The sequence below is a fragment of the Sus scrofa genome, chromosome 1, assembly GCF_000003025.6.
Source record: "Sus scrofa isolate TJ Tabasco breed Duroc chromosome 1, Sscrofa11.1, whole genome shotgun sequence".
In the NCBI taxonomy this organism is placed as follows: domain Eukaryota; kingdom Metazoa; phylum Chordata; class Mammalia; order Artiodactyla; family Suidae; genus Sus; species Sus scrofa.
In genome coordinates this window covers 25,243,068-25,267,639 of record NC_010443.5, presented here as the reverse complement: position 1 = coordinate 25,267,639, position 24,572 = coordinate 25,243,068, and the positions used below count along the sequence as shown (strand labels likewise).

General features: G+C 37.7%; 1 protein-coding gene across 2 annotated transcripts in view; it reads right to left on the bottom strand.

Annotated features, from left to right (window-relative positions):
* TXLNB (taxilin beta) overlaps positions 1 to 24,572 on the bottom strand; it is a 56,702-nt gene that overhangs the window by 17,664 nt on the left and 14,466 nt on the right. Inside the window, exons 4-6 of one of the 2 annotated variants that reach the window (XM_003121175.6) lie at positions 20,823 to 20,993; positions 2,479 to 2,673; positions 588 to 707 (exon numbers count right to left, since the gene is read on the bottom strand). In XM_003121175.6, coding sequence (XP_003121223.2) covers positions 588 to 707; positions 2,479 to 2,673; positions 20,823 to 20,993 — 486 coding nt within the window. The remainder of the gene's footprint in view (positions 1 to 587; positions 708 to 2,478; positions 2,674 to 20,822; positions 20,994 to 24,572) is intronic. The other variant, XM_021087298.1, reaches the window with a different exon arrangement.

Genomic DNA, 24,572 nt, shown 5'->3' with positions numbered 1-24,572 from the left:
TATTGTGCATCTCTTCCCAGTTAGACTCTAGTCTCCATGCTGGGATGTGGCCTTCTATATTGTTCACTGCTACACCCCAGGACCAGGAATGGTGCTTTGCTTATAACAGGTGCTGGAAAAAGGTTTGTTGAATGTATGCATAAATATTTTATGCAAAAAACAGCATGGGGGAGTTCCTGTTATGGCTCAGTGGGTTACAAACCCGACTAGTATCCATGAGGATGCGGGTTCGATCCTTGGCCTCGCTCAGTGGGTTAAAGATCTGGTGTTGCTGTAAGCTGTGGTATAGGTCACAGATGTGGCTCAGATCCTGCATTGGTGTGGCTGTGGTGTAGGTCAGCAGCTATAGCTCAGATTCAACCCCTAGTCAGGGAACTTCCACATGCCCCTGAGTGTGGCCCTAAAAAGGAAACAAACAGTGTGGGTACAGGGCCTCCTACCGGGCTGGCCAGTTTCATTCTCCAGGGAAGCTCAGGCTCTTTCTCCATCAGCCTAGTGCTCTATGACCTTTGTCAAAAACCATATCCTCAGCGGTTCTCTGACCCTGAGGCAGACCAGACATGCACATAGACGCAGGTGATAAGTACATATTCCTTCTCGCGTTTGTGCCGTTCCTCTGCTTCCTTCATCATTTCCTGTGCCTGCTCAAGTTTTGCATCCACCAGCTTCTGCTGCAGTTCTCTGTGTTTAAATATTTTGTCCAGATGCTAAGGAAAAATAAAGTGCACATATCAAGCTTGACTTTTTATTGGTACTGAAAAATGTAAAATAAAAAAAGTAATGTTGACATAAACACATGTTCTCTGGATTTTAAGATTATAAAAAAGAGAGGAATAAATGCACTGGCATCACTTATGATTTTATATAAAAGCCATTAATTGGCAGAGTCCCCTGCATTTTGCATTACACAATAGTGAATGCAAAAGGTGAAGGTTCAGCAATGCTAACTCCAAAAGGTCCCAAAGTATTTTCCTAAATTTGGTAACTGTTAGATATGATGCTAGTTATTATGCTAAACAGCACAGACAGTGATGTGTATTGCAAGGACTATAGCACTGTCACTCAGTATTTTGGCTCTTTCTCTGAATATAAAACCACTTTTAATCACAACATCAATTCAGTTTACTATGGTGAATTCTCCTCTGGTGTTGGCCTCAAAGCTTGTGAGGAAGCCCTGAGGTGATATCCTGTGGCCCTGGATCTGGGACTGAAGAAGGAGAGCCCTGATTTCACCCCTGTTACTCTGGTAGGCAAGACAAGGCCAAGGGGCACAGATGAATTAATATGCAAGTGTGCTACTGCTTCCTCCACACCTTTTGACCTCTTGTCTACCTTGGTGAAGAAAAACTTCCACCTCTACCTCAGTGAGAATTTCTTGGTCATTAGGAGGTCCCCTTGGCGAGGACTTGTGGAATTCTATCCTTGGGTCTTACCTGGAACCAGTCCTCAGGAATATACAACTAGTCCACTAGGCCATTCCCACCTGAGGTTTCTCTGAAGAGTATGGACATTTTATTTTTAGCTCCTTCCCTTTTGTTTTCTCCTGAACCTCCATTCTGGAGCAGGATCAATCTTCATGTCAAGATAAAATGGTAGCATGGCATTATAGTTCACCCTGAGGAATTTCTTAATTTACCTAGCTGCTACTGCTACCTACTATCGGCTCAGATTATTTTCTTGATAAAATCTTAGCGTATTGTCAACAGAGCTACTTTGATGACAGTGTATTAAATTTTAAGGCAGAGATTTAAAATTTGGGTGGGATGAAAAAAGGATATGAAATATTTAAATCTGTAGTCTTAAAACCTATTAAATATAAAAATATAATTTTGGAATAAGAAAAATTATTATTATAGTTCCCCTGATGTAAACTACTGATAGCAAAACTCTTTTGGCTTTTGTGACTATGGATAAATGATTTAACCTCGTAGCCTCTGCTTCCCATTTATCAAATGTGTATAAGTGCATAAGATTGTTGAGACAATTAAATGACATGTTGTATATATAGTACTTAGCACATTGTCTGGCACAAATGAAGCATAAATAATAATATCATCCTTACTGTAATTATATATAATAGTATATGTATATGTACTATTGTGGGCTATATACGATTCAGGCTTTTAATTTAGATGACATGGTAATTTTTAAGAGGGATGTTGAGGTATTTCCTGGCTCTGTAGTAAGGGTTTTAAAAATGCTGAAAAATACTGTTTTCAAGGATAACTGTGCACATGGCCCCCCACTTTCTACTTATTGCCTTTGCTTTGCAGTGATTCCAGTTTTGAAGAAATTCTGTATGATTTTGAGCCAGGTATTTGTAATACCATCTGTTTTAGTTTTGGCTAGTAAAAGAAATCCAATCCTAATCAATCTAGAGGGTTGTCTATAACTTTGTTGTTAACCAAGTTCCCCACCTTCACAACCCAGATCCAGATCAATATGTAATTCTTCCAAGTTGTTTGATATGGTTCTCACCTCCTCTCTGAGCTCATACTGATCAATGATGCTTTTCAGTTTCTCTGCGAGCTCTGTGTTTTCCTGACAGAGCTTCATATTTCGCTCACTCTGTTGCTCAATCTGGGCCTGGATATCCGTCAGGGTGCTTTGGAAATGACTTGTGATCTCTTTCCTTTTCTCTTCTTCCTCACGTGCTCGCTGAAGTGTTTCCTCCTGTGGATAGAAAGAAATCTCCTATGTTATGCTGGTTCATAAGTACCCCAGGGTTACAGAACTCAGTATTTGGTCAATGAAAGGAGATTAGTATGCAGGGAGATTAGTATATAGAATGTTTTCCCTCAGTTCTCTAGAGGTAACATTGCTCAGATCCCAGGTAAATATTTGAGCAGAGGTTTCAGTTGTGAATACATGGTCACTCAGCAGGTGCAGCAAGGGGTTTGAATTTGACAGTTGGTGATGAATAGGCTTGTTTAAAGATGAGGAGTCTACTGTTCAGTGAATAAACTACAGCGATTTCTAACAAATCTGCAGTCCTTAGGTTTTGATCTCTTGGCGTGAACTAGAAAAAGGGCCACTGAGTTTTACTGATTGATGGGACAGATCATGTGTTCCCTTGGTTTGGTATAGGAAGAAGAACAGTAGATCTTAGGTTCCTCTGTAAAATGATGGCATATTAATCATGTGATTGTATTCTCAAGTTTTGTAAATATAAGCAAACAATATAAACTTTTTCTTGGCTAAAAAAAAAAAAGGCTTTCATCAAAATTCTTGAAAAGGAAACTAAGATAACCATAGATGAAATACAGCAGTTCAAGAATGTAAAAGGAAATCTTAGAAGATATGCTGGATGTTTTATTTCTTAAGAAACAGTCATCCCACATGTCACATAGGGTAAGTGAAGTGTTCAAGGTAAGTTTTGAATTTGAAAGCATTATTACATTTCAGATCTTCTTTAAAATGAAACATCTAATTTTCCCCCTTCTGCTTTATTAATATTTAGAAATTGAGAATTAACTTTTATATCATTTCTGTTCTCTTTTGTCTAAAAACTCCCCCTTCATTGCTAACTAACAATGTACCCAAATTTCCCCCATATCTATATTGAGAATTATTTGCTTTGTGCTTATTCCTCTCATTGTTTTAGAAGAAAAGGGTTTAATCTTGCTACATCATACCAAAGATAGAGACACTGCTGACAAGTGATACAGACATTTCAGAATTCCTTTCAGTTCTGATTAATTGTTATTATGAAAGCTTGCTTCATTGTTGGCAAGTAAAATTATACTGCATTTAGTTGCCTCCCAAGATCAAATTATGTAACGGGATTTTTAAAAAGAAGTACCAATTGAAACAGAAGTAATTGTGCAGAGCTTTATTATGGTAGTAGAATAATGTGATCAAAATAAAAACTGATGCTGAAAATACATGCTCTGAAAATATTTTAATTTATCATTAGGTGTCCCCCTTTTTCTACAATATTAACATATTTTCTGACTCTAATATGACTCCTGATATCAGAATCATAATTTACTTCTAGTATAAACATTTAATGAATAGAAATTTCTTAGGGATATTGTAGAAGAAATATGCACTATCTAATACGAAGAAATTAACTATCAGAGATATTATTTCCCTGAATTTAGTATGTTAACACTTACTATATGTATTTCATTAAAAGTGATTATGGCCACCTATTAAGAGGAATTGAATATACATATGATAGTGATTGTCTCTTTATTGCTCCTGATTAGCTTATAACCTTCTAGTTATAGTCCATGGTATGAAGGCCATTTGCAGTTATAGCTATTCTATTCATGAATGAATGAGTAAATAAAAGGACTGTTACATGCTACCAGAACATTGGCTAGAGAAAGAAGGTATGGCTGATAGATATGGCATTAAACACAAACATGGTACCCAATCCTGACCCACAGAATGGAATCTTGCATTTTATATTGCATAGTTTTTCAATGAGAGAAAAACATATCTACTGTAATCTTATAAAATTTGAGTCCTTTGATAAAGAAAATGCAATCATTTGGACAATGTCTGAGATAAAATTTTATCATTCAAAAGTCAAAGTGAAAATTAATAATGCAAAGAGATTAAGGGACAAAAACTGAAATTCCTAAGAGAACAGCTTTGTGACATCTTTGTGCATCTTAGAACCAGTACTATTCCTGGCACATAATCCATAGGTATTCAGGAAATGTTTATATAATGAATCAGTAAATTATTAATTTACATATACGAACAGTTTGGACTGGATGATTTCTATAGTATTTTCCACTGTAAAGTTTTTTGATATTCTGATAACAAATTCTACTTATTTCATTACTAAAATCATGTGCCTGAGACACCAGTTTCTTACAGGGCACTTCTTTTTCAGTATAATTTGAGGCTCAGATTTGTTGTTTCAAATATATGTAGTACTTTGTGAAGTAAACTCAGACTTTTATTGGTATTTTTCTAAATTATCTTAAATTATAAGGTTTTAATGGAGTTTTTTTTGACTCATTGAATAAGCAGTTTTAAGAAGGAATAGTAAAAATTAAAATTTATGGTGGTGGAAAGAAGCTGGTGTATATTCTTTTTCTATATCTTCTCAAGCTCTTAGCATGTGAATTTTTGTTGTAGGCATACTTGGGTAATTCACTAGCATGGCCAAGAAGCTCATTCTGCACTGACCCTTTTGCAAATAACAACTATAAACTCTGGACAAAATGCAAGAAACAACTACCTAAAGACACTGGAGAGAAATTATTTCAAGTGTCTTCTCTGAGGAAGTCAAAAGGGAAATTAAAAAATAGCTCGAAGCAAATGACGGGAGTTCCTGTCTTGGCTCAGGGGTAGCAAACCCAACTAGGATCCATGAGGATGTGGGTTTGATCCCTGGCCTCACTCAGTGGGTTAAGGATCCGGCATTACCAGGAGCTGTGGTGTAGGTCCCAGACGCAGCTCGAATATTGCGTTGCTGTGCCTGTGGTGTAGGTTGGCAGCTGTAGCTCTGATTCAGCATTTAACCTGGGAACTTCCATATGCTTTGGTTGTGGCCCTAAACAAAGAAAAAAAAAAAAGAAAGAAAAACCTTGAGACAGAGGATAATGAAAACACAACTATTCAAAATCTATTGGGATGCTGCAAAAGCAGTGCTTAGAGGGAAGTTCATAGCAATACAGGCTGTCCTCAAAAAAGAAGAAAACTCTCAAACTGACAACCAACCACATAAAAGAATTAGAAAAAGAGGAACAAACAAAACCTAAAGTCAGCAGAAGGAAGGAAATCATAAACATCAGGAAGAAAAATCAATAAAACAGAGACAAAAAACAACAATAAAACCAAGAGCAGATTCTTTGAAAGGGTAAGCAAATTGACAAACCTTTGGCCAGACTTGCCAAGAAGAGGAGAGAACTCAGATACACAAAATAAGAAATGAAAAAGGAAAAATCTCAATGGATACTGCAGAAATACAAAAAAACCCTAAGAGAATACTATGAACAATTATATGGCAAGAAATTTGACAACCTGAAAGAAACGGACAACTTTATAGACAGCCTGCCAAAACTGAATCAAGAAAAAAATAGATCATTTGAACTGATCCATCACTAGAAATAAAGTTGAGTATGTAATAGAAATACTCCCTACAAACAAAAATCCAGGACCAGGTGGCTTCACAGGCAAATTTTACCAAACATACAAAGAAGAACTTATACCCACCCTTCTTAAATTTTTCAAAAAGGTTGTAGAAGAAGGAACACTCTCAAAGACATTCTGTGAAGCCACCATCACCCTAATACCAAAACCAGACAAGGATACTACCAAAAAAGAAAATTGTAGACCAATATCTTTGTTGAATATAGATGCAAAAATTCTCAACAAAATTTTAGCCAACCAAATCCAACAACATATAAAAATGATCATATACCATGACCAAGTAGGATTCATCCCAGGTTCACAAAGATGGTTCAACATACGCAAATTGATCAGTGTCATACACCACATTAACAAAAGAAAAATAAAAAATCACATGATCGGAGTTCCCATCGTGGCACAGTGGTTAACGAATCTGACTAGGAACCATGAGGTTGCGGGTTTGGTCCTTGCCCTTGCTTAGTGGGTTAATGATCTGGCGTTGCCGTGAGCTGTGGTGTAGGTTGCAGACATGGCTCGGATGCCGTGTTACTGTGGCTCTGGTGTAGGCCTGTGGCTACAGCTCTGATTCGACCCCTAGCCTGGGAACCTCCATATGCCGTGGGAGCAGCCCAAGAAATAACAAAAAGACAAAAAAAAAAAAAAAATCACATGATCATCTCAATAGAAGCAGAAAAAGCATTTGACAAAATCCAACATCCATTCATGATAAAAACTCTTACTCAAGTGAGTTTAGAGGGAACATACCTTAACATTATCAAAGCCATTTGTAACAAACCCATAGCCAATATAATACTCAATGGAGAGAAGCTGAAAGCCTTCCCATTAAAATCTGGAACAAGGCAAGGATGCCCACTCTCACTACTTTTATTCAGCATAGTATTGGAAGGCCTGGCCACAGCATTCAGACAAACAAAGGAAAAAAGGTATCAAAATTGGAAGAGAAGATGTAAAATTGTAACTCTATCCAGACGACATGGTACTATGCATAGAAAACCCTGAGGACGCCACATAAAAACTGCTCGAACTGATCAATGAATTCAGCAAAGCAGTAGGGTACAGGATTAACATTCAGAAATCAGTTGCATTTTTGCATACCAATAATGAAATATTAGAAAAAGAATATGCAAATACAATAATTTTAAAATTGCACCCCCCAAAATTAAATATCTAGGAATAAACCTGACCAAAGAGGAGAAAGACTAATATGCTGAGAACTATAAAACCTTAATCAAGGAAATTAAAGAGGATGCAAAGAAATGGAAAGATATTCCATGCTCCTGGGTTGGAAAAATTAATATTGTAAAAATGGCCAAAGAAATCTACAGATTCAATGCAATCCCTATCAAATTACCCATGACATTTTTCACAGAATTGGAACAAACAATTCAAAAATTTCTATGGAACCATAAAAGACACAGAAATGCCAAAGCAATTCTGAGGAACGAAAACCAAGCAGCACTCTCCCAGACCTCAGACAGTATTACAAAGCTACAATAATCAAGACAGTGTGGTACTGGTACAAAAACAGACATATGGACCAATGGAACAGAGTAGAGAACCCAGAAATAAACCCAGACACCTCTGGTCAGATAATCTTCAACACAGGAGGCAAGAATATAAAATTGGAAAAAAGACAGTCTTTTCAGTAAGTGGTGCTAGGAAAATTGGACACCTGCATGTAAATCAGTGAAACTAGAACCACCCTTACACCATGCACAAAAATAAACTCAAAATGGCTTAAAGACATTAAACATAAGACACCATAAAACTTCTAGAAGAGAACATAGGCAAAACATCCTCTGAAATCAACTGTACAAATGTTTTCTTTTTTATTACTCAATGAATTTATTACATTTATGGTTGTACAATGATCATCACAATCCAATTTTATAGGATTTCCATCCCACACCACCGGCACATCCCCCACCCTCCAAACTGTCTCCTTTAGAGACCATAACTTTTTCAAAGTCTGTGAGTCAGTATCTATGCTGCGAAGAAGTTCAGTCTGTCCTTTTATCAGATTCCACATGTCAGTGAAAGCATTTGATGTTGGTGTCTCATTGCATGGCTGACTTCACTTAGCATGATAATTTCTAGGTCCATTCACATTGCTAAAAATTCTGAATTTCGTTCCTTTGAATGGCTGGGTAATATTCCATTGTGTATATATACCACATCTCTTGATCCACTCCTCTGTTGGTGGACATTTAGGTTGTTTCCATGTCTTGGCTATTGAAAAGAGTGTGGCAATGAACATCGGAGTACATGTGTCTTTGCGAGTTATGCTTTTCTCTGGATAGATGCCCAGGAATGGGACTGCTGGATCAAATGGTAGTTCTATTTTTAGTTTTCTGAGGAATCTCCATACTGATTTCCAGAGTGGTTGCACCAATTTATAATCCCACCAACAGTGTACTAGGGTTCCTTTTCTCTACACCCTCTCCTGCACTTCTTGTTTGTAGACTTTTTGATGATGGCCATTCTGGCTGGTGTAAGGTGGTACCTCAGAGTGGTTTTGATTTGCATTTCTCTAATGATGAGTGATGTGGAACATCTTTTCATGTGTTTTTTTGGCCATCTGTATATCTTCTTTGGAGAGTTGTCTGTTTATATCTTCTGCCCATTTTTTGATTTTTTTTTTGTTTTTTTGGTATGGGGCTGCAGAAGGTATTTATAAATTTTGGAGATGAATCCCTTGTCAGTCGATTCATTTGCAAATATTTTCTCTGATTCTGTGGATTGTCCTTTCATTTTGTTTAGGGTTTCCTTTGCTGTGCAGAAATGTTTGTTTGATTAGGTCTCATTTGTTTATTTTTGTTTTTATTGTCAATACTCTAAGAGGTGGATCTGAGATGTTGCTGTTGTTTATGTCAGAGATTGTTTGGCCTATGTTTTCCTCTAAGAATTTTGTAGTGTCTGGTCTTATATCTAGGTCTTTCATCCATTTGGAGTTTATTTTTGTGTATGGTGTTAGGAAGTGTTCTAATTTCATTCTTTTCCATGTGGCTGTCCAGTTTTCCCAGCACCACTTATTGAACAGGCTATCTTTTCTACATTGTATATTCTTGCCTCCTTTGTCATAGATTAGTTAGCTGTAGGTGTGTGGGTTTAATTCTGGGCTTTCCATCCTGTTCCACTGATCTATATTTCTGTCTTTGTGCCAGTACCATACGGTTTTGATGGCTTCGTAGTATAGTCTGAAGTCCGGGTGCCTGATTCCTCCAGCTCCATTTTTTTTTTTTTCAGAATGTCTTTGGCTATTCTGGGTCTTTTGTGCTTCCAAACAAACTTTAAAATATTTTGTCTGAGTTCTGTGAAAAATGTCCTTGGTAATTTGATAGGGATTGCATTGAATCTGTAGATTGCTTTAGGTAGTATAGTCATTTTGATAATGTTAACTCTTCCAATCCAAGAGCATGGTATATCTTTCCATCTATTTGTGTCATCTTTGATTTCTTTCATCAGTGTCTTATAGTTTTTAGAGTACAGGTCTTTTATCTCTTTAGGTAGGTTTACTCCTAGGTATTTTATTCTTTTGGATGCGACGGTAAACGTGATTGCTTCCCTAATTTCTCTTTCTGATCTTTAATTGTTAGTGTATAGAATGCCATCGATTTCTGTGTATTAATTTTGTATTCTGCGACTTTGCCAAATTCATGGATGAGCTCTAACAGTTTTCTGGTAGAATCTTTAGGATTCTCTAGGTATGGTATCATGTCATCTGCAAATAGTGATAGTTTTACTTCTTAATTTCCAATTTGGATTCCTTTTTATCTCTTTTACTTCTCTGATTGCTGTGGCTAGGACTTCCAGAACTATGTTGAAGAGTAGTGGCGAGAACAGACATCCTTGTCTTGTTCGTGATCTCAGTGGGAATTCTTTGAGCTTTTCACCATTGAGAATGATGTTTGCTGTGGGTTTGTCATATATGGCCTTTATTATGTTGAGGTAGGTTCCATGTATGCCCACCTTCTGAAGGGTTTTTATCGGAAATGGGTGTTGGATTTTGTCAAAGGCTTTTTCTGCGTCTATTGAGAGGGTCATATGGTTTTTATTCTTCAGTTTGTTAATGTGGTGTATCACACTGATGGATTTGTGGATATTGAAGAACACTGGCATCCCTGGGATAAATCCCACTTGATCATGGTGTACAATCCTTTTAATGTATTGTTGGATGCGGTTTGCTAGTATTTTGTTGAGGATTTTTGCATCTATGTTCATCGGTGAAGTTGGCCTGTAGTTTTCTTTTTTTGTGGTATCTTTGCCTGGTTTTGGTATCAGGGTGATGGTGGCCTCATAAAATGAGTTTGGGAGTACCCCTTCCTCTGCAATTTTTTGAAATAGTTTCAGAAGGAGAGGTGTTAGCTCTTCTCTAAATGTTTGATAGAATTCTCCTGTGAAGCCATCTGGTCCTGGACTTTTGTTTGTTGGAAGTTTTTAAATCACAGTTTCAGTTTCAGTTCTTGTGATTAGTCTGTTCATCCTTTCCGTTTCATCCTAGTTTAGTCTTGGAAGATTGTACTTTTCTAAGAATTTGTCCATTTCTTCTAGGTTTTCTGTTCTATTGGCATATAGTTGCATATAGTAGTCTCTTATGATCCTTTGTATTTCTGTGATGTCCATTGTTACTTCCTCTTTTTCATTTCTAATTTTATTAATTTGAGTCCTCTTTTTTTCTTGATAAGTCTGGCTAGAGGTTTATCAATTTTGTTGATCTTTTCAAAGAACCAGCTTTTTGTTTCATTTATCTTTTCCATGGTTTTCTTCATTCTATTTCATTGATTTCTGCTCTGATCTTTATGATTTCTTTCCTTCTACTGACTTTAGGTCTTGTCTGTTCTTCTCTCTCAAGCTGCTTTAGATGTAAAATTAGGTTGTTAACTTGAGCTTTTTCTTGTTTCCTGAGGTGGGCTTTTATTGCTGTAAACTTTCCTCTTAGAACGGCTTTTGCTACATCCCATAGGTTTTGGAGTGTCGTATCTTTGCTGTCATTTACTTCTAGGTATTTTTTAATTTCATATTTGATTTCTTCAGTGATCCATTGGTTGTTTAGTAGCATGTTGTTGAGTCCCCACCTGTCTGTGTTTTTTTGCAGTTTTTTTCCTGTTGACTTCCAGTCGTTCAGTGTTGTGGTCAGAAAAGATGCTCGATATGATTTCAGTTTTCTTAAAGTTACCAAGGTGGGATTTGTAGCCCAGGATGTGATCAGTCTTAGAGAATGTTCCATGTGCACTTGAGAAGAATGTGTATTCTGTTGCTTTGGATGGAATGTCCTATAAATATGTATTCAGTCCATCTGGTTCAATGCTTCATTCAGGGCCTGTGTTTCCTTATTGATTTTTCTGTCTGGTTGATCTGTCCATTGCTGTGAGTGGGGTGTTAAAGCCCCCCACTATGATTGTGTTATTGTCAATTTGTCCTTTTAAGGTTGTTAGCAGTTGTCTTATATATTGTGGTGAACCTATGTTGGGTGTGTAGATATTTAAAATTGTTGTATCTTCTTCTTGGATTGATCCTTTGATCATTATGTAATGACCTTCTTTGTCCCTTAAAATATTCTTCATTTTAAAGTCTCTTTTGTCTGATATGAGTATTGCTACTCCAGCTTTCTTTTGATTCCTGTTTGCATGAAATATTTTCTTCCATCCTCTCACTTTCAATTTGTATGTGTCCCTAGAAATGTAGTGGGTCTCTTGAAGACAGCATATATATCGGTCTTGTTTTTGTATCCATTCAGCCAGTCTATGTCTTTTGGTTGGGGTGTTTAGTCCATTAACATTTAAGGTAATTATTGATATGTATGTTCTTATTGCCATTTTATTAACTGTTTTGGATTTTTGTTGCTCTTTTTTCTTCCCTTCTTCTCTTGTTCTCTCCTCTTGTGGTTTGATGACTGTCTTTAGTGTTGTATTTGATTTGATTTTTCTTATTTGTTTGTGTATCAATTGTAGATTTTTGGTTTGCAGTTATTCTGAAGTTTTGATATAAGAGTCTATATATATATGAGATTGTTTTACGTTGTTGGTCTCTTAATTGCAAGTTCATGTCCAGTGTCCTGCATTTGTACCCACCTCTTCTCATGATTTCTGATTTTGGTGGCATAATTGTGCATGGATGATTTCATATCTTTACTGTATATATACCTTTACTGGTGAGCCTTGTCATTTGTGGAATTTTTGTTTCCTGTTGCTGTCTTTTCTTTTCTGCCTAGAGAAGTTCCTTTAGTAGTTGTTGTAAGGCTGGGTTAGTGTTGCTGAATTCTCTTAGCTTCTGCTTATCTGTGGAGCTTTTGATTTCTCCTTCAGATCTGAGTGAGAGCCTTGCTGGGTAAAGTAATCTTGGTTGGAAGTTTTTCCCTTTCATCATGTTAAGTATATCATGCCACTCCCTTCTGGCCTGCAGAGTTTCTGTTGAAAAAACTGCCGATAGCCTTTTCGGGGTTTCCTTGTATGTTACTTGTTTCTTTTCCCTAGCTGCTTTCAAGATTTTCTCTTTGTCTTTAATTTTGGTCAGTTGGATTAATATGTGTCTTGGTGTATTCCTCCTTGGGTTTATTTTATATGGTACTCGTTGTGCTTCCTGGATTTGAGTGGGTGGTTTCTTTCCCATGTTAGGGAAGTTTTCGGCTATTATCTCTTGGAATATTTTTTCTGTCCCCTTCTCTCTCTCTTCTCCTTCTGGCACCCCATTATATGGATGTTTGTGCATTTAACGTTGTCCCAGAGTTCTCTGAGACTCTCTTCATTTGTTTTCAATCTTTTTTCTCTTTTCTGTTCTGCATCTGTAATTTCCTCTAATCTGTCCTCCACCTCGCTTGTTCATTCTTCTGCCTCCTGTATTCTGCCGTTGGCTGCTTCTAGTGAATTTTTTATTTCAGTTATTGTATTTTGCATCTCTTCTTGTTTAAGTTTTATATCTTGTATCTCTTTGCTCTGTGTTTCCTGTAAGTTATCTGTCTTTGCCTCCAGTTTATTTCCAATGTCTTGCATCAACTTCAGCATCAACAGTCTAAAGTCTTTTTCCTGGAGGCTGAGAATCTCCTGATTACTTAGCTGATTTTCTGGGTTTTTCTTTCTCCCTCATCTGAGTTAGAGTTCTCTGTCTTTTCATTTTTATAGGTTTTTGGTGAGGTGCCCTTTTCACAGATGGTAGAGTTGTAGGCTCTCTTACTTCTGGTGTCTACCCCCCTTGTGGCTGAAGTCTGTGTGGGGGCTTGCTCTAGGCTTCCTGATGGGAGGGACTGATGCCTTCCCACCTGCAGGTGGAGCTGATTCCTATCCCTCTGGTGGGTGGGGCTTTGTCTCTGGATGGGATCAGAGGCACCTGTGTGTGGTGGGGGGAGGGTCTTTAGGCAGCCTGTTTACTGAGAGGTGGGGCTGTGATCCCACTTGTATTGTTGTTTGCCCTGGGATTTCTCAGCACTGCGAGTGGGGCCAGATTTTGCCAAAATGGCCACCTCCACAGAAAGGCACGCTGCTGGGGAATATGCCCGAGAGCTTTGCTTCCAACGTCCTTCCCTCACAACAAGCCACATTCACCCCTGTTTTCCCAGGAGGTCCTCCAAGAATTGCAGTCAGGTTTGACCCAGATTCCTATGGAGACTTTGCTTTGCCCTGGGACCCAGTGCATGTGAAAGTTTGTGTGTGCCTTTTAAGACTTGGGTCTCCATTTTCCCCAGTCCTGTGGAACTCCTGCACACAAGCCCCACTGGCCTTCAATGCCAGATGCTCCAGGGGCTCTTTCTCCCAGTGCCAGATCCCCACACATGGGAGTTGATGTGGGGCTCAGAACTCTCACTCCTGGAGGTGAGCCTCTGTGAAACCATTACTTTCCAGTCTGTGGGGCTTCCCACTCGGGAGGTATAGAGTTGCTTATATCAGGTAATCGCCCCTCCTACCTCTTGATGTGGCCTCCTCTTTGTCTTCTGGGTTAGGATATCTTTTTGAAGGTTTCCGGTCCATTCGGTTGAAGATTGCTCACCCTTTAGTTGTGAATTTTGTTGTTTTTAGGAGAGAAGTTGAGCTCTAGTCCTTCTATTCCACCATCTTAATCCCATCTCCAAGATAAACTCTCAAGATGCATTCATATAAGCATTTTTCCCCCTGAGGAATCTTCTACTAGGCATTGGTCCAGGAATGGCTGGAGTTTCTGTGTGTCAGGAATGCAGGAGTGGCTTAGTTGGGTGCTTCTGGCTCAGGGGGTCTCAAGAGACTGCAGCTAAGAGGTCTGCCAGGATTCTGTCACCCGAAGGATGACTAGGCTAGAGAATCTCATCCATGCTCATTCATGTACAGAGGGCTGGAAGCCTCATTTTCTCACCACCTGGGCCTCTCCTTAGGGCTGCTTATGACATGGCCACCTGTGTTTGGACTCACTGAGGTTTGGGTTCTTCATGTCTCCACACAAAAGAAATTTAGCGAGAGACAAGGTGATAGGCAATAAATAGATTTATTATGATAGGACACTTGTGAGAGATGCAAGCGGGCAGGCATGGAAGCTCTGTAGAAATGTTTTCTTAGGTCAATCTCCCAAAGCAGTAGAAATAAAAACAAAAATAAACCAGTGGGACCAATCAAACTTATGAGCTTTAGCACAGCAAAGGAAACCATAAACAAAACAAAAAGACAACTCATGGAATGGGAGAAAATAGTTTCAAATGATACAACTGACAAGGGCTTAATCTTTAAAATATACAAACAACTCCTACAACTCAACAGCAAAAAAACCAACAATCTAATTGAAAAATGGGCAGAAGACCTGAATAGACATTTCTCCAAAGAAGCCATACACATGGCCAACAGACACATGAAAAAAATGCTCAACTGCACTAATTATCAGAGAAATGCAAATCAGAATCGCAGTGAGGTACCACCTCACACTGGTCAGAATGGCCAGCATTAGTAAGTATGCAAATAACAAATGCTGGAGAGGTTGTGGAGAAAATGGTACCTTCCTTCACTGTTGGTGGGAATGTAAATTGGTTCATCCACTATGGGAAACAGTATGTAGGGACCTTAGAAAACTAAATATAGAGCTACTGTGTGATCCAACAATCCCATTCCTGGGCATATATCCAGACAAAACTTTCATTGAAAAAGATACACGCACCTGTATGTTTATTGCAGCACTATTCGCAATAGCCAAGACATGGAAGCAACTTAAATGTCCATTGACAGATGAATGGATAAAGAAGATGTGGTACATATACACAATGGAATATTACTCAGCCATAAAAAAGAACAAAATAATACCATTTGCAACATCATGGATGGATCCAGAGACTCTCATACTAAGTGAGGTAAGTCAGAAAGAGAAAGACAATGCCATATGATATCACTTATATCTGGAACCCAATTAACAGCATAAATGAAATATATCTACAGAAAAGAAACAAACTCATGGACATGGAGAACAGACTTGTGGTTTCCAAGTGGGAGGAGGAGAGAGTGGGATGGACTTGGAATTTGCAGTTAGTAGATACAAACAATGAGATCCTGCTGTATAGCACAGGGAACTGTATCTAATTATTTGTGATAGAACCTGGTGGAGGATAATGTGAAAAAAAAAAGAATATGTAAATGTATAACTGGTCACCTTGCTATACAGCAGAAATTGACAGAATATTATAAATCAACTATAATAAAAATAGTAAAAAAAATGTAGACACTGGAGAGTTAAACCACATCAGGAAAATTTTAGAGGGAAGTCAAAACCTGAGGAATGGTATATTTTAAGTTTCCCATTTTTAGCTTGAGGGAAAACTGCAATTGACAGCTTCATGGAGTGGGCAAAACTGTCATAGAAAACCTACCATCTTTCTGATCTGAAGAATAAAATTACAGAATTTCGGGCACCTACAGCTAGCTACTGGAAGGTGAGGGGAAATTCTCAGGAAAGATAGAATCAGAGAAAGAGAGCCCTAAACTCTGTAAATAAACTCTGCCCAAATCTTTGGCTAATCCTGAACCATATGTCAGACTCAAAGCAATGTACTTACGGAAAAAAAGAATGAACTAAAATTAGAGCTGCTACACAAGAGAGAGTTTGTAGTTTGATTCTAACCAAGTTAATTGTCTGCCTTAAAAAAAATGATATTTCTTCAAGGAGTATAGTAGAATCCATATTCTCTACGACATAACAGCCACAGCATCCAGGATATACTCTACATGACTTGACATTTGAAGAACCAAGAAAATGTGACCCATTCTCAAAAGAAAAGATAACCAGACGAGACCTATTCCATAACCACACGATGTGGAATTAATAGACGAGAATTTTAAGGAGTTTCCATCTGGCTCAGAAGTTAATGAACCCAACTAACATCTATGAGGATGCAGGTTTGATCTCTGGCCTCACTCAGTGGGTTAAGGATCTGGCATTGCTATGAGCTGTGGTGTAGGTCTCAGACAAGGCTTGGATCTGGCATTGCTGTGACTTTGGCATAGGTTTGTGGCTACAGCTCCAATTGGACCCCTAGCCTGAGAACCTCCATATGCCACGGGTGTGGCCTTAAAAAGACAAAAAAAAAAAAAAAAGAATTTTAAAACAGGTATTATTAACTATGCTCATTGATGCAAAGGAAAATATCTTAATAAATGGAAAGATAGAAACTCTCAGAAGAGAAAAATAATATAAGAACAAAATGGAAATTCTAGAGTTAAATATTATAAAATATAAAATTTATCAATCACTGGGTGGACTTAGGGCAGGATAGAGATGACAGAGGAAAGAGAAAAATAGAAAATGTATTGTTGAGGAACATGAAGAGAGACTCGACTTGTGGGACAATACCAAAAAGTCTAACCTAACCTACATGGAATTAGAATTTTTGAAGGAGAAGAGAGAATGGGGTGGAGAAAATATTTGAAGAAATAATTGCTGAAACTTCCCCAAATCTGATGAAAGACCTAAATATATATGGAGCTCAGCAAATCAGAAGTAGGATAAACATGAAGAAAAGCACACCAAGGCATAAAGCAGTCAAAGTTCTGAAAGCCAAAAATCCATAGAAAATCCTTAGAAGTAGCCAGATATAAATGACATATCACATACAGTGGAATAACAATTCAAATTGTTGTTGATTTTCTTCAGAAATTATGGAGGCTAGAATACAGAATCTATAAAAGATTGAGTAAGGAAAAAAAGGGGGAGTTCCCATTGTGGCACAGTGGAAACAAATCTAACTAGTATCCATGAGGATGTGGGTTCCATCCATGGCTTTGCTCGGTGGGTCAGGGAATCCAGCATTTCCATGTGCTGCAGTGTAAGTTGCAGGCGCAGTTCAGATCCTGCATTGCTGTGGCTGTGGTGTAGGCTGGCAGCTGTAGCTGCAATTTGACCCCTAGCCTGGGAACTTCTTTTTTTTTTTTTCTTTTTAAAAAAAGCACGTTTTTTGTTTTTTATTTATTTATTTATTTATTTTGTCTTTTGTCCTTTTTTTGTTGTTGTTGTTGCTATTTCTTGGGCCGCTCCTGCGGCATATGGAGGTTCCCAGGCCAGGGGTTGAATCGGAGCTGTAGCCACCGGCCTACGCCAGAGCCACAGCAACGCGGGATCTGAGCCGCGTCTGCAACCTACACCACAGCTCACGGCAACGCCGGATCGTTAACCCACTGAGCAAGGGCAGGGACCGAACCCGCAACCTCATGGTTCCTAGTCGGATTCGTTAACCACTGCGCCACAACGGGAACTCCTAGCCTGGGAACTTCTATATGCCATGGATGTATCCCTAAAAAGCAAAAAAAAAAAAAAAAAAAAAAGGAAACAGATCTTGTCAACCCTAAATTCTATATCCAGTGAATATAGCCTTAAATCATAAAAACAAAATAAAGACATTTTAATAATAAAAAGTAGATAAGAGTATTGACCTGTGCTATAAGAAATACTAAAGCTCTTCAGGCTGGAGAAAATGACACCAGACAGAAATGTAAAGTTTCAGAAGGAATAAAAATCATCAGTCATGATAAATAGCTGGGTGAAAATAAAAGCTACTAAGGAAGGTCCAGGGATCAACCCACATCTTCATGGATACTGGTTGTGTTCCTAACCCACTGAGCCACAAAGGGAATTCCTTTAAGTTAAATATTTGTTTAAAGTAAAAATTATAATGTCTCAGGGGTTTTATAAATGTATGTAAATGTTGAGATGGGGGACAGTAAATGGACCTATTTATTTGTAATATTTTTATATACTATATGAAGTGATACAGTATTCCAGGTAGACTGAAAAGTTAAGAATATAGAGTAATCACAGAGCAACCTAAAAATAGGAAGAAATATAATTAAAAATCCAAGAGATAAAAATTTTAAAATATTCAAACAATCCAAAGGAAGGCAGGAAAAAAACAGAAGAAAAGAAAACAGAGGTGACCAATAGTAAATAAAAATAAAATGGAAGACTGTATTCACCCTCTCAAATAATTATGTTATATGTTGATGGACTGTTACTCCAATTAAGTGGCAGACATCATAAGAATTAAAAGCAAGGTCCATCTATATACTGTCTATAAGAGATGCACTTTAAATATAAAAACCCAGGTTGAAAATAAGTAAATGGAAAGAGCTATACCATGCAAGCAATAAGAGTAAGAAAACTGGAGTGATTATATTGCTATTAGGTAATGTAGATATTCATAGTGATAAAATTGTCAATTTATCAAGGAGACAAAATTATGTATATGTTGTATGTATATGTTGTATATGTACATTATACTAATGCTTCAAAATATATGAAGCAAAAATTGACATAATTAAAAGATGTAGCCAGTTTCACAATTACAGTAGGAGATTTTTAACACCCATCCTTCAGTGATTGATAGAACAAGACAAAAATTTAGTAAAGACCCAAATGATCTAGAGCTATTCATTGCTTATGCAACGTTATACCTGATTTCTGAGAAACATTCTTTGCAAGTACATTTAGTATATTCACCAAGCTAGACCATATAAAATTGGCTATAAAAATTAAACACTTGTAAATAACCCATGAGTCAAAGAAGCAATCAGAAGGGAAATTAGAAAATATTTTGAATTCGAATCCTGATTTTGACACTTAAAATATGCATGACCTTAGGCAAGTGATTTGGATTGCTGAGTCTCAGTTTGTTGGAGTGGATAAGCAATGAGATCCTGCTGTATATACAGGGAACTGTTTCTAGTCACTTGTGATGGAACATGATGGAGGCTAATGTGAGAAAAAGAATGTATGTATATGTATGACTGGGTCACTTTGCTGTATAGCAGAAATTGGCAGAACACTATAAATCAAATATAAAAAATAAAAAAAAAACAAGCTAAAAAATTTAAAAAATAAAAGGGAGATGCTTCCCTGATAAGGTTGTAGTAAGGATTGGATAAAATGACCTAGGTAATGCACTTAATGCAAGTCCTGGCATAATCTGCTTAATTCCATTATCCAAAACAGGAAGCCATTGCTGAGGGTGTGTGGGTATACCTACAGGGTCTCCTGCCACTTCCATCATTTCATCTTTGAATGTCATCCAAGGAGACGAAGCTACCTCATTTCATCTACATCATTAAAAGAGATTTAATTTTTATCTCCTTACTATACAACACTACAGAAAGCCAGGAGATTTATATAAACACAGAGCGCTATTACTTGGTTGCGTGTCTTAAGTTGAGGGTGATGCTTCCATGCCCATCTCACCCGGGTTTCAATTGTCTCAGTGAATTGATTAAAGAGATGCCACCAGAAGCCCATCTCCAACAACTCCTGAGAGTTTAGGTTTCATCACATTGGCCACTCGTTTCCCAGGTATCAAAAAACAATTCTGAAATATGAAGAGCTATTATCCTATTCGTCTTCCTAACTCCATTGTACAAACTCAGTAATGATCTTAATCTTTGTGTTTCTTAAAGTATCTCCTTATAAGTACATGTAATGAAAACTGTCTCATGGGAATATTACTATCTAATTAATTCTTATTTGTCAAAAGCTTTAAGATCTTCAGCTGAAAAGGGGATTTTGGATGCATGTAGTATTATCTTGGAGAGCCCTGCATCCTGCTTCATTGAATGTAGCTAGTGTCTGTGTGTAATCAAATTAACCACACTGCTAGAGGCTTACGCTGTAATTAATGAAACTCATGCAGACTGAATGAAGTGATCAGTCTATTATTTTTAGATTGAATAATTAAACTCGAAGAGCTTCAGTGTTTTTTCAAGTAGCTCTTTTTTTCAGATGACTACTGACATTTTAGCTCTCAATTTTGCCTTATCCTATCAATTAACTTTGTGTCAATTTATTTCATGTCATGCATGTTTCTTATACAAAAACTTTGAATTTTTATCAATTTGTATTTTAAAGAGTAGAACTAAGGCCTATCTTAAAAAAAAAATAACAAACAGAACAAAACACACTCAACATAAGGAAGGTAAGAGGAATGGCACGCATTTTAACTAAAGGTCTGCTCACATCAGTTACTACGGGGGCATCTTACGTATGTGACCTCATTTAATTTTTCCATGACCTCATAGCAGAGTTGGTATAATCCACATTTTAAGGATGAGGTAACAAGCTCAGGAGGTAAAATAATTTCTCGAAGGTCACTGGTAAGCAAATGGCAGGGCTAGTATTTCAACCCATGTCTCTTTGATTCTAAAACTCTCACTCTTACCTTGAATAGCAGAAGCCTGTGCCTACAAAAGCATGCAGGAAAGGGTGTTATGCAGGGCCTTGGTGGCACATACCTTCAGTGTCTTGTTGTGTCTCTGCAGCTCCCGGCACAGGCTCTCCAGTTTGCTTCGAGCAAGGATAGCTCTGCTGTGTTCACTTTGTAACTGGTCCTTTTCTTTTTGGATCTGTACTTGTTTCTTTTGTAGAAGTTTTAACTTCTTTTGCTCAGTTCGATGTTCATCCAGCTAGACATCAGGGTACACATATGAGAGAAAATGGCAGGGATCTCTTGAGTTGATAGAAGTGGAGCAAAAGAGGAAATGTTTAAAGACCACTCTATAGTTGTTCGGAAAATTTTTTGCTATTATCATTGTTCCTCTGGAATCAAATGAACTTCATAAATATTACCTTCTCAGTACTTGTAAGTATGATTTTAAGAGCATAACATGCAAAGGTTTTCCCTTCATCATAATTATTGATTTATTTTACTCTGATCTTCTTTTTGGTGGTCTAGAAATAGTTTTAGTTTTCTTGAGTCCTATCTAATGATGCCAGTCAATATAGAAAGGCACGTCTCAGAATTCATGATAATGCTTTGCATTAGGAAATTGGTCAATGGTGTGTCTGCTTGATTTACATTTAGTTCTCACAATTATTTCCCAAAACGAGCTTTAGTAACACTTTTTAAAAATAGGAAAGTGAAAAGCCAGTTCCTGGTAAACAGCAGTTGAAGTCTCTGGTTTATAAGGAAGGGGGAGAGGAGAATGTACCCCTTGACTGCTTAAGCATTGATGATTTGATGATTTCAGCATTGATGATTTCAGAAATAGCCACTGCACAGCTCAACAGCCTCCACCTCAAGTATCTGTATCAAGCCTTGCTCCCCGCCCACCCCCACCTGCACCCTCCATGCTTATGCCAAATAAATCATGACACTTGTTTCTGCTGAGCACAGGTGGGCCTCTTCTCATGCTCCTCCAGCAGCCACAGGCACAGTACCAGGGTGGCGTGGAAAATGAAGTCGAGGGACCCCTGGCCTTTCTATCTCAGGAGGCTGAAGTTCTGGGATAAGGCTGCCAGGTTAAATGTTGTGAATTAAATTTGAATTTCAGATAAGTAAGGAATATGTTTTTAGTAACAGTATACCCAAAGTACTGCATGGGATGTAAATTTGACTAAAAAAATTTTGCTGGTTTACCTGAAATGCAGTTAATTGGGCATTTGGTATTTTTGTCTGGTAAATTTGGAAACAGATTTTTATGAAATTCTCATTGGAGTTGGGGTAGTTTGGGGTTGAACCCTCCAGAGACTGGTATACTAGGAGTGTGGATCTCAGATTGACAATCAGGGTGACCATGAGTAAGCAGGAGCCCCTTTTTCCAGAGCCATTTCTTCTGCTGGACTTAGTTCCCTTAGAGCCTGAATGGTGTGTAAGTCAGGTGCGTATTCATCCTAATAATGATCTTGTTGGCTAACGAAGAGAAAAAGACCTGGGAACCCCTGGGTATTTATGGACCCCAGGTTCTCCTGGTGCCTCACAGAGCCAGATACAAATGCATATGCACAACGTGGGTCCTGACAGGTGACTCAGTTACCCTGTCTTGAAAAAGCATTTGCTTTTTCTGAACTAGATGAACAGAACTGTCACACTTTCTTCAGTTCACATCTTATTTTAATCCTTTCCTGTTTCCCTTGTACCACTGTGAAATGTCCATGATAAGCCTTTGCCAGATTAAGCTGGGAATAGTCATATGCTATATTCTATCTTCATACTTAAGGACAATTTTTAGTTATTGGTGCGAATTAGCATCAAGGAAAACTAGGCCCATGTTACAATAAATGTTGATTGAAATTGGTTATCCTTCTTGAGATTCAAATGGAAAATCAGTGATATTTTATTGTTCATTTCTCATGCTAACCTCATTTTGCACCATAATTATCAGATGGGGGTGAAACATCTCATGCTTGTGTTTGGACTATAAGTGATCTCTTGTCCTTTCTTGACATTTATATATTGTTTTTATTGTTTTTGCATTTTGGTTTAGACTTTACCTTTGAAAGACTAAACCATCTGTCAGAGTTTCTCAGTCTTAGCACTGTTGGCATTTGGGGCCAGATAATTCTTTGTTACGGGGGCTATCCTGTGCATTATAGACTGTTTAGCAGTATCTCTTGCCCCTACCCACTAGATGCAACCAGTACCTCCAAATGTCACATCCAAAATATCTCCGGACAGACATTGCCTTTTGTTCCATGGTTGACAAAACTAACCCTTTTTGGGGGGACACTGCCCTTTGTGGACTTATTTGAGCATCAAGAGGATGATAGCATACATGTGTTTCATAAGTTGGAAGAGATGATTTAGTCTTACTTATTGATCATTTAACATTCTAGTTTTATTGCAAGATCATGCACATTTGAAATATTTCTAGGTCTATCTTGCTTTACTCTAAATAAAGCCCTTTAACCTTCTGACAGTTTTTTTAAGATGTGGTAGTTTTTTTCAAATACTTCAGATTTGTGTAAATGTAGGTGGGGTTTCCTAATGAAAGCAAACGTATTGCAACTGAGTCAACATCAGTTAAATGCTGGTTTTGTGGTTTAATAATGCATTCAGACATGGATCTCCTGTACAATTCTAATAGGCATATAGGATTTTTATCTGAAATTTTTCTTGTTCTTTCTTTTTTTCTTAAGTTAAAAAGGTAAAATTAATGCCAAGCACTAAATTAGAATAGTATTAGTAATATTGTCATAAGTACTTTAAAATGAGGGAATTTGCAAAAAATACTTCTTCTAGGTCATTTCTTAGTTTAGTCATGAGGTATCTTTATTTATTAATGAATTTATCTTTTAATGATGCAATGATTGATGATATAGGACTTTGAATCTGTAAGGATGAGTGAGCTGGAGTGGGAGTTTGATTCACAGCTTTGAATTTAATGATTTATTCTATGTTAACACTTACATTTCAGATACTCCTTATATTAATATCCAAACCAGTGGCAGGGAAATAGGTTTTAGTCTCCAAGTAAAAAATTAAAATTATTTGTAGTTTTTCCTTTCTAAAAAGGTATGTAGGGGTTTTGGGGTCAGTTGTTTCAGATTCATTTTTTCTAGAACAACCTTTGTTTAAAAGTTCATTGTAGGAGATGATATAAATGCCAAAGTATAGTAGGGCATACTATACTTGAGTAGGGTCTCTGGAAAAATAACCTCTTGACTGCTTGGCTAGGAATGAACAACCTTGTCTCATGAAGAAAATTTTGGGGAGTTCCCATCTTGGCACAGTGGAAGCAAATCTGACTAGGAACCATGGGGTTGCGGTTCGATCCCTGGCCTCTCTTGGTGGGTTAAGGCTCTGGTGTTGCTGTGAGCTGTGGTGTAGGTCACAGACGAGGCTCGGATCTGGTGTTGCTGTAGCTCTGGTGTAGGCTGGCAGCTGCAGTTCTGATTAGACCCCTAGCCTAGAAACCTCCATATGCTGCAGGTGTGGCCCTAAAAAGACAAAAGACAAAAAAAAAAAAAAAAATTGGAGGTAGACCGAGTGATTGATTCTTTTCTGATATACTGCTGAGGGACTACAGAACTGTAAATAGCTCTCTGTACTAGTCTAGAATCTTCCCAGTTCATCAAACTATGGAACATGGCACTAGAAACTAAAAATGAATGGCCTTGGTGTGCGTAAGTAAATGGAAGGGGAAAGGGAAATCAATGTAATAATTACTAGAAAGAGCAAAAATGGATATGTGAGAATGGGGGCCAGATTTGGGGGAAAAATATTATTTTTGACACCTACCTTCTTATGGCGCTGAAATTGTTTA